Genomic DNA, 11,336 nt, shown 5'->3' on the forward strand with positions numbered 1-11,336 from the left:
CAGGAGAGGAGTATGGTATACAAAGGAAGTCACAGACCAAAGACCCCTGGGTTCAAATCCTGACTCTGCCAATTTGTTATCAGGTGATCTGGGGCAAGTTGATTTACCACTCCACATCAGTAGGTTCTCAACAAACTACAGACCCCATCATCACCACTATTATTATTGCTATTATCCAATTTGGAGACAATGGGGTAGAAAGACTCTGGGAAGGCCATCGGGCTCCTCAGGAAGAAGTGACAGATCACTCAGACCCAAAAGGAAACAGATAGTAACATTTTTTATTAAATATTACAGTGGATCAAAAAGTACAAAATATCTCTTGCCTGCTATGTGATTGGGAAACTATTGGCACGTAATACAGTATCAAAAGCAGTAATAAGTACAATTTGGAAAACATACAAAATTGAGTGTTTATAGTTGGCTCAGCATTCTTCTGGTAGTGTTTAAACTAATGCAAAGGTTACTCAATAACCTCTCCATTGGGAAACTATATAATATCACTGGGCCATGTTGCTATATACAAATAATCACCTTACAGAGCAGAGGTTACATAGCTGGGATCACCAAAAGTATACAATATTTACAACACAGGAAACTTTAAAAAAGTATAAACAGCCAATAGAGATTATGCTGCTATTCTTCAGACATATTTCAACCATGGGGAGACAAGCAGAATATCAAACACATCAACAGCCAACACTGGAATTTAAGTGCTCAAGATAATCATTGCAATGGTGTGGGTCTCACGAGGGCAAACTTGTCCCCATTTCTCTTTAAAATTGGGAACAGAGTAAAACTGGACCAGATGGGACTTGGCTGACCACCACCAAATGTGACTTTGTGGGACACGAGTGAAGAGAAATAAATGGTTCTCTTTGAAGGCACACTACATAAAATATTTTTGTGGGATCACCTCGAAATTTCCATCAGACACACCAACACAGTGAAATACAGTACTTGAGAATTCATGCACCAGGTCAGAAAGTTGTAAAGTCAACATTGAGTTTTCACAAACCCTTCTGTATATGCCCTGATAAACAAGTGAACTTAAGAGCTTCTAGCTAGAAAATAAATAAGTCAGTCCTGTGGCAAATATTACAAGTTCCAATCACTTAGTAGGAGAATACTTAATTCTAAAACTCGGTTGGGTTATTTTTTCTTTTCTTTTCTTTTTTTTTTTTATGTTGAGTTGCCAGAAGTTGCATGGAAAGGCTTTAAAAAAAAACAACAACATTATTTAGAATCTTCAAATCTCCAGTAAATCAGGGAGTTAGTGCATTTTGAATTGCAACATTTCTTGGAAGCCACACTCAGTAAATAGATTTATGACTCCACTGCCAATTAGATTCCACAGTTTCCTTTACAGAACTACCAATAACAATGGTTTGATTGCACAAAGAAAGGCTTGTGCAATTCCATTCAATAATAAGGCCCCTTGAACTCAAACAATGCAAACAAAGCCCCATTTAAGACTTTTTAAAACGTACTTCTCAGCCAATGAAGAATTCAATGGTCTTTTTGAAAGATTTCCAAGATCTCCGTTCTGGAGTTTTAAAACAAATAACACACTGCTTCTGTTGGGAATGTGTGCCCCCGATTCTCTTTATTTGTCCTGATGTTTTGCCGAGGGTATGAGCTTCCTCGGACAGAAACAGTGAGTCTCCTCTTGGAAGAGATGAGAAAAACAAAAGCTGGACTATGTTAACATTGTTTGAAAATGGTGTGATCAAATTCCAACATGATGAAACCAGACTGAAATCATCCCAGTGGGGAAAACACATGGCCCATATTCCAAATGGATAGGTGAGCTCCACCAGGGACAGACGGCTCCCCATTTCCTTTGAGAAACAAACTCTTAGAAACCACGTCTGATCTAGCCCGGGTCTGCTGCAGAAACACTGGAGTTTGCTCTGTCTTCCATGTCCTCTGATTCTGTGACCATCCAATCTAGTGCAACTTTCTTAGATCGGTCCTGGCTAGCGCTTTGCCAGCTGGAATTGAGATTCTTCCCCCCCTCTATCTTGTGCAATAGCAGGATAATCTGCACTCACACATTTATAATCTAAATTCTACTAGTCTATCTATGGTTCTATTAAATATATATATATATATATATTATTCCACAGGAAGGTAAATAATTAATTGAAGCAAATGGAACTCTTAACACTAGATCTCTACATTCTTTTTGTTTCCACCTTTGGATAGTAAGTATGTTACACTGAATATTTGGCTTCGTATCATGGAGACATTTCAATACAAATGCACGGCATGCATGGCTTCGGTTAAGAGCCGCAGTTTCATTGTTTACCAGTTTTGATTATTTTGCAGTCGAGTTACCTAGAGGTTGAAAATTGTCATCAACTTTCATAGAATTAAATATCTCAGAGGTAAAAGACTTGGTTAACTATGGTTCTAATGTCTACTAGTAGTGTTGGGGGAGGGGAGGGTTGGCTGGGGAGTTCATCAAAGCATTCTTATCAGCAGGGATGGGACTTGAGAAGAAAATCAGGCTCTGTGTCGATCGACCTTGAACACACTTAGGAAGTGCATCCACCTTGATGTTACATCTTGGCAGCAAATGGAATCAAGTGGCAAGAATGACAAGATACATTCTCCACATCTTTTGACTGCTTGAACAGCTTGTCCGTGTTTCTTTCCAACACTGAAATAAACAATAAAGCGGGCTATAGTGCCAGGTGGTTACAAACAGGACACCAACCACCGCAAGTGAGTGCTTATACATAAAACTCACGCCCAAGAAACCCCAAGAGGATGACTTTCCTTTGACATGGGTAATCCAGGACGCCAATTATCCCCAAAGATGTGGCCTGGCAGGGTCTTCTTGGAAACATCAAGAAACCAATATGATGAAGGCAACGTGATTACCTATTACTCCAAAGACCACGGCCCAAGGGAAGGTACCTGGAGCACAGGCCTCCAGCTGCTCATTTTCTTTGGAGAGTCGAGTTCCATCCTCTTCCCAACCCCCTTTCCCGGCCTGCTTAAAGGGACCAGGGCCAACACCAATGTAAATCATTTTGGCTCCTGTTCTAATTTCTGAAATTCCTAAAATATCTGTGCAGCCCACAAGTATGTCCTCTAGACTCTGCTGTTATTCAGCAGCTTGCTGCCAGTGAGGTTTTTGTTTTTATGATTCCTCTGGTATGTAGGACAGTTTCACAGCCTAGATAAGGTAAGTACAATGCTCGATATGTTCACATAACCCCATACTTCAAAGCAAAGCATTTGGTCGGGTAAGCAGTGTATAAGCTCTTTCAACTATGCCATTATTGAGGAACAAAGTCCATAAGTTGCGGATCTGCAAAGGAACGCTCTTTGCACTATGGTGTGCTCATCGGTTTCTTTCTCATTTGTTCCACTAGAATCAGTTGCTTCAATTTGTAAACAATTAACTTTACCACCCAAAGCTGCTCAAAATGATAAGATGGGGGGGCAGGGGGGGAGGATTACAAACACACATCAAAAACCAGGATAGTCAGTCAGTCTTAAACAAAATAAAACAAAAAAACAAAAGACCTGCAAAAAAAAAAGCGATACTGTTTAATTAAAAAAAAAAAAAAAAGACAAGAAGGAACTGGGAGAAAATGGAACTACCTGTATATAAATTAGGTGAGCAAAAACAGTGATACGGGTAGTTTTAAGAAGCAAATATATACAGTCAATTTAACAGTGTTTACTTCTCTGGATTGTTCAATAGTGTCAAAAAGGAAAGATCTATTGAAGTTTCACTATACATTGCATTGATTGAACCTTGGAGTTTTATGAAAACAGGGGCCTCGCTTGGCATGTCTGCCAGTCTTCCTTGCCCCTTTCTTTGAAATGCCTGCCCCTTTTTGCCCAGATTGTTTCCTGACCATCGGAACTCAGATGGGGTCCTCCAAGTTCTTCCTGGAGACGCATAAACCCCTCCGCGAGGGCCCCGGGCGAAGTGAACCATCTGGGGCGCGAGGGCCTCTGTGTTGCGAGGGACTCAAGACTGACCAGCCAAAGCTGGTGTCGTCCCAGAAGAATCAGGTCTGTTCGCCTCCCCTCTCGGCCGCTTCGGCTGGAACGGATCTCACCCCCCAGATTAGAAGAAATACGGACTTCTAATTCGACAAGCCATCACCCCAGGGCTAAGGAGTGAAGATCTTTTAGCCACGCCGTGTGGGATGCTGGGCCGAGCCGGCCCTCACAGTTTTGTACTGGGGTGTACGGATGACAGCTGAGAAGATGGAAAGGCAGCTTGAGGGTTTATAGCAGCTAGAGGGTAAATGCTGTTGTGCAAAAGGTCCCCGTACGAACTTCCTACAGGTGTGGCCGCCGCCAAGTGTCTGTACAGCTGCTGAGAATTGGTCGGCGACGTGAAAATGCCTCTTTGCATCACAAGCGAGTGGAAAGCCAGGGGCTGCATGAGTGGGGAAAGCACAGTCTGGTTTTTCAAGTACTGCAGAGAGTGAGAATACCCTGCTGGGAGCCGGGAGTTGAGGCCCGAGTTACACAGGCTCCCAGAATACAAACCTGGGAAGATAGGGGACGAGAGGGGCAGCTTGTGGCCTTCGGACGCGCCCCCGGAGCGCCCACCGTGCGCTGCCTTGCCGCCTTCGCTCTCCTGCTCACAGGCCTTCTCCTTCCCGGAGACCTCCTTGGATGGGTCCAAGGGAGACACCGCCCGGGCCTTTTTCCCCGCGATCACCAGGTCCAAGTCCTCCAGGCTGCGCTTGATGGGGCGCGCTGCACCAATGTTCTGAGGGCTCATTTTCCGGTGCAGGATGGGGTGGACCATGCTTTCCATCTTCCTGAAATTCTCCAGTCTCACGTGGTGGGGTTTGGCCGATCTTGAGAGCGCCTCGGGGTATTTTTTAGGAGCCGACATGGTCATGGGGGATACCCGGCAGGCCTTGGGGTGACAGTCTCGACTGTGGCTGTTTAGGACCTGGAACTGGGAGACGCCTTTGCCCTCCTGGGGCCCCGGGGCCGCGTGGGCCAGGCCCAGGACCTTGCCGGTGGGTTTGTGCGGGTTCTTGGGAAGGCTCAGGTCCGTCGGCTGGTCATCCGTGGTGGCTTCGGCGGCGGCTGACTTTTTGTCTTGCAGGTGTAGAGACGAGAGATAGTTTCCGTGGAGCTTTTCTTGGTGTTTGTGGGAAGGAAAAGAGCTGTTTTCCGATTCCCTGTACATGTCCCTGCACGGGTACTTGGACGACTGCTCGTTGTGAAGATGATGCTCGGTGTGCCGGTAGAGGCTGTGGAGATGCGGAGAGGAGTAGAAGTCGGCCAGGAAGCTGGGCATGTGGGAGTGGGGGAGCGCCCTCTTCTCCAGTAGCTTCTCCTTGCCCTCCTGGATTTCTTGCTTCAGGGCGTAGGAGTCGGCCAGGGGGCTGAGGTGATGCTTGGAGAAGCTGCAGCGGTGGGCATCCGAGCGGCTCAGCTTGTCATGCTTAAAGATGTCGCTGATGCTCTTTCTGTCCTCCGAGGGCTTGCTCCTGAAGCTCTGCACGTGCTGAATCACCGAGGGCCGGCTGACTGCCGCGTGGTCAGTGCTTTGGCCGTGGTGGGCCTGGGCCAGACCCGAGCACAGTTCGTCCCTGGCGATCAGCTTCTTTTTGCTGATCAAAGGCGGTGGGGAGCCGTAGGGGTAGCTGCTGGAGAGGCTGGCCCCACTCACTTGGGACAAGAGCTTTTTCTTGGCCAGCGGGGACATGATGCCTGGGTTGCCCCTGGAGTAGAGCAGGGGCGTGTAATTGAGTCCGTGGTTCTCGTTCATGGGCCCCGTCAGGTCTTTGTCCTTGAACATGTCGAACGACTGGACCACCAGGACCTTCGGGGTCTGCTTCAGCGCATTGTGGATGTCGTCGCTGCCCAGCTGGTCCACCTTCACAGTGCAGTTGGCGATGTAATCGGCCATTGCGGGCACTTTGTCATCGTCCAGCTCGCTCTGGTTTGCCAGCGGTGGCTGCGTGGTGGGGAAGCCAGGGAAGGCTGTGTCTTGGGGTTCCTTTTCAGGGCTCTCTGTAAAACAGCAGGGCTTGGGTTCTGGTTTGGAGTCGACCAGAGCACTGGGAGAGGGGAGAGGCTGTTTGCCAGCCCCCGGGTCCCTGTCGGTGGCCGAAGAGGCACTCGGGAGTGGAGGAGAGGGCCCCTTGTCTCCCGCCTCCTCTGCCATCTTCTCACTGTTGGCACCTTGATCTGCTCTGTTCTCCTTTTCTGGGTCTGCTGTAGACACCAGGGGCCGGGCTGCACAATCCTGGTACCCTTCCATTTTCTTCTTCACGTCTGCTGCGGGGAGAGGCTCGGGGATGCTCTTCTGGTTTAAAGGTTCTTGCTCCTTCTCTTGCTCTGAAGAAACCTGATAAAATATTGCAAGACAGTCAGAAGGAAGCCAAGTGTATTGACACATTTTGCTATGAAACAGAATATTACACGCAGCAGTTTTTCTTGAAAACAGGCTTGTCAATCAGTTCACATAGTTTCGGTAAAGCTTTATCACTCCCTGATCACAGCTCTAAACAAAGAAATCTAAATTACAGAAACATTAGGGGAAATATGCATATTCACTTTAGTCCCTTAGGAGACACTTATCAAAATATCAAAGTGTTATGTACTGATGGTATACAATCATATCACTCCTTGAGTCTAATATATAGTTTAATTCTGAGGTTGTCTTCTTGTCAAATCAGTCAATTATCCAAATGGGTTTTAAATTACATGTTGTGCTTTATGACACTTTGGAGAAAGATTTTTTTTTTTAAGCATCTCTCTTTCAAATATCTAACCACCCCCATGTCAACAAACAATCAACAAACTCACCGACACTCCCTGCCGTTCTTTGACAGAGCGTATCTTGTCCTAATGTGTCCAATTGGAGGCATAAAATCAGTGATGCTTAAGTGTTTTTAATTTCTACTCCGTGCCATGTGACATGCAGATAAGCTGAAGTACTGAAAGATGATGGAGATGCAACATCGGCCTGACTACCTGAGGGACAGGAGGGCTCTAAGTCCTTCTAGGCTGCAGCAAGCTACATTTCCATGAAAGTTGAAAATGAAGTTGTCAAAATTCAGGCAGTGAGCGCCAGCACAAATACAGCTTCTCTGTTCACTGAAATCAATTGTGGTCAATGAGATGGATGCTCTTTATGTGTCCCTATTCACAGAAGTTGCGGGCACAATTCGACCCATTCATTGCTTTATGTAGCTGTGCAAACTTTGACCTTTGAAGGTCATTTTAACTTTCCATCTGTGACCCAGCTAACGGACAAGCGCTTTTAAAACTTGTGTCATTCTTCTGTCCTGACATGTCTTAGTGGAGAATAGTCCCAAAACAGTTGTATTGAACTGGTCTTCGCCCCCCCGCCACCCCACCCCAATCTCATCTCCATGAACATTGTTTTTCTTTGCTAAGAAAAGAAGTTTTGACCACGGTAGCATTTTCGGGTAAGATTGGGAATGCTAGTATAGGGATACATAGGGATAAAAATTTTAAGGAACCACATCCATTTAATCAATATTTCTCCTTAAGTCCATTTAAAGGTATCTCTGTTTTTTAGATTTGTGTTATACCTAAGAACCTTTGTGTGCCATCTTTCATTTTTTTTGTACTAGTAGTTGCCTTTTCAGTACAACTATCATTACTTGTTCTACATTAACAACATCACTGGTCTCCTGAGCTTTTGCATTACAAGAAATGCAGAAAAAAATGCGTACAGCCAAGAAAAAAGGCAAATTGCACTTGAATGTCAGTTTCTGATGGGACTGGAATTTGAAGTGGGGCTATCAGGGATACTCAGTTCCAATGAACTTTCTATGACCTAGGCCTTCAGTAACATGGAGTTCCATGCTTTTGATTGTAAAACAGGTTTAGGAGGTCTTTGAAAGCTAGACAGAAAAAGGTAAAGGATGGAATTTTCTGATCGGCCCTTAGTATGTTAAGTGGTATCTTCCCACCAGGCAACTTGCAATCCAATCCAATTACCTGAAGATATCGGGTTTGACGAGAAGGGCTTTATTTATTTATTTATGTATTTATTTATTTATTTAATCCTCATCTGAGGATATTTTTCCATTCATTTTTCAGAGAGAGTGGAAAAGAGAGGGAAAGACAGAGAGAAACATCGATGTGAGAGAAACACATCCATTGGTTGCCTTCTGCACGCACCCCAACCAGGGCCCGGGCTGGGGAGGAGCCTGCAACTGAGGTACATGCCCTTGACCAGAATCCAACCCAGGACCCTTTGATCCACAGGCTGACACTCTACCCACTGAGCCAAACGGGCTAGGGTGAGGAGGGCTTTATAAGCTCTCCTGTCTCTACTGAGTTCACTACTTTATATTGAAAACATCAAAAATGAAAAACAATGACAACAATGAAATCCTGACCCAAAGCTCCAGACACATACTTAGTGGGAAGAAATATACCTGGACAATAACATGGGTCTATGTTGGAGGTGGGGAACAATTCTTACTTATAAGGTCAACCTTGAAGAAGGTATGAGATCCAGGTAGTTTAATAAGTTTTTTTTTTAAATTGATTTTATAAAGAAAGGAAGGAAGAGAGAAACATCAATGTGAGAGAGAAACATCGATCAGCTGCCTTCTGCACGTGCCCTGACCAGGAATTGAACTGGCAGCCTCTTGGTGCATGGGATGATGCTCAACCAACTGAGCCACACCGGGCAGGGCAGATTCCAGGTAGTTTAGATAACCTGATCATAATCATCTTTGATACTCAAGACACTAACAGCTCCCTGAAGGGAACTGTTGGGACCTATAGGTCAAAGGCTTTAAGGGTTTCTATCGTCTGCAGGACCTCTGGCTCCACACCTGACTGTGGTCATCCCCTCAGCTGATGGGCTCAGGGCATGGGCTGAGGATTCCTCCCACAATTTACAAATCAACCATTTTAAACTTCGTCCCCAAAGTGGAGCCGTTCAAAGGTCAGCTGGCCTCTTGGTCCTCAGTTTGCCCCCTGGTGCTTTGGCAATGCTGTATATATAGTATCTAACAGAACTCGCTGATCCAAAACCCATAATAAATCACCAGGCCAACAGGGTAAAGGAAGAATGGAATGCAAGCCTTCACTTGGAATTTCCTTGCTTTTGGCTATTTGTGTTGCAAGCTTGCCGATATTTAGAAATCTCTGCATCATCTCTCCCCCTCCCCTCCCCCAACCTTTTAATTTCTAGAGCTTAAAATAATTGTGAAGCAAAAATCAAATTTCATCTTCGTATTAATACTATCTTCTTACACAGGATTCAGTGGGGTAAGTTGAATTCTAGGTAAGAGATTGTGGTGTTGTGTTGTATGTGTTTTAAACCAGTGTTTAATTAGGGAGTCTCTTATGTGTTCATTATAAACTTGATTTTTTAGGGGGTGTTTAATATCAGCAACAAAATTCCCTCTGGGGTTGAATCTTAGAACATGCTGTCTCCAAATGTGGCTGCTAAGGTTTTTTTTGTTTTGTTTTGTGTGTGTTTTTTTTATGGGCAGCAGGGTTTTTATTATTCATGTTGAAACAGAGCCCAGACCAGCCTCCATGACTGGCTGTGTGCTGACATTAATGGCTTCTACCAAGGAACTGTGGGGGGCTGCGGGTAGCTGGGGCTTGTTTTAAAAGGTTCAGAAACTACCTGTTAACATGAGAGATAATAATGGTTTCAGAGGAACCATTTCAAAATTTCCCCATAAATAATATGTACTTAAGATATTTCTAAACTGGTCTCAACCCAAGGCTGCTGCATACAGGTCCATTACGGAGACAAAGGCATCCCTAAAGGTTCCAGGTCCATCCTGCAGAGACACGGCACATCAATTTCAACGGCCCTGCCTACTAGGCCCCACGGAGCACTTTTAAAGTCACACCACCTCCTCGGATAGCCTGGCTGTGAAACAGCAAAACCATATCTTTCATGTTGGAGTCCCCTGGCTTCTCAGAGTTGGAGCTCTGGCTCCTTCTCTCTCCAAGTCGGCGGACGCTATCCGTTTTCTACGGGATGCTCGCATCTTTCTGGATCCTATCGTTGGCCTACCGGTAGGCCCTACCCCATTCAATATCACGGACTGCCTTTCAGCCCTGGAACAAGGGAAAGGGCCACTACTGAGGGAATTGTGAAGCTGAGATGATTTCATTTCTCAGTGTAGCACTGCAGCTGTGTAGGGTCACAGCTGTGGGTGCAGGTCTCAGCTAAGGGTGCAGGGTTCGGGAAACCCTGAGGTGGGGCACATCCTGGTGGTATGTCTGGGGAGGAGAGCGACTCACCTCTGAGGCATCCTGGGGCTTCGGGGCATTCTCTTTTTCTTTCTTGCTCTTGGGGATTTCATGTTTGATGCGTTTGGTTCCTGATACTTTTGCTTTATTCTCGTTTTCCTGTGAACTGTTCTCCTGTTTCCGAGGTTTGATTGGAGGCAGGGGCTTGTCTTCCTCTCCTTTAATAAACCTTTCATATGGCAGGATTAATCTAAAAGGATATCAGGAGACATGATCAACCCGGGGATGATTAATCAGGCAATTCCATTAGCATCGATGTTATGGTTTATTTTCTTTTCTCAATACAAGCAATTTATTGCATGACTTTATTTCCAGTGATGCCAAAGCTTTTCTAGGAACTTACTCCACAGTTACCTCCCTACTCAAAACCAGTGCCTACTGACTTACATACTTCTTTGCAAGACTGCTTTCTGGTTCTGTAAATCTATACACCAAGGATGACAGGGGAAGCATCCAAATTTACATCATCATCGCTGTCCATGGAACCCGGCTAAGTGCCAGCAACGACATCACAACAATAATAGCAACAATAATGATAGCTGCTGTTTACTCATCTTTCTGCCAACAACTATTTATTGAGCACTGACTATGTGCCAGACACTGCTCTAGGCACTAAGATATAGCAGCAAACAAAAGATTCAATGCCCGACCTCATGAGGCTTATATTCTAGTATGTACCAGTATCTGCCCTAGGTACATAATATAGATCATTTCATGTAATCTCCATAACATCCTTAGGGAGGAAGTTACCATAGTATTTATTATAATCATACCAATAATAAAAATGATTACTATTATTATTGTTAACTGATGAGACAACGGAGGTGCCAAAAGGTTAAAGAATTTGCCTAAGAGTCACACCAGTTGATAGAGGTAGAGTTTGAACGACTTTTGCCCATCTCCAAAGTTTATATTTTTGTCGTGCCAAAATATAGACCAGACACTTAAGATAAAGACCTTAATGGGAGGCTAGCACAGCGTGGCTAAGAGACAGCTGTCTCACACAGCAGCTCTAGGGCGTGGGGGAGGGGGTAGAACGGGGGGGGGGGGGGGGAGCTGGGGGAGTGACC

At 45.1% G+C, this 11,336-nt stretch overlaps 1 protein-coding gene across 2 annotated transcripts in view; it reads right to left on the minus strand.

Annotated features, from left to right (window-relative positions):
* Positions 1-261: 261 nt before the first annotated feature.
* ARID5B (AT-rich interaction domain 5B) overlaps positions 262-11,336 on the minus strand; it is a 178,452-nt gene continuing 167,377 nt past the window's right edge. For both annotated transcript variants that reach the window (XM_079793054.1, XM_079793055.1), the window contains 2 exons: positions 10,258-10,456; positions 262-6,349 (listed from right to left, as the gene is read on the minus strand). In XM_079793054.1, coding sequence (XP_079649180.1) covers positions 4,196-6,349; positions 10,258-10,456 — 2,353 coding nt within the window. In that variant the 3' untranslated portion in view covers positions 262-4,195. The remainder of the gene's footprint in view (positions 6,350-10,257; positions 10,457-11,336) is intronic.

Source organism: Cnephaeus nilssonii (assembly GCF_951640355.1).
Source record: "Cnephaeus nilssonii genome assembly, chromosome: 16".
In the NCBI taxonomy this organism is placed as follows: domain Eukaryota; kingdom Metazoa; phylum Chordata; class Mammalia; order Chiroptera; family Vespertilionidae; genus Cnephaeus; species Cnephaeus nilssonii.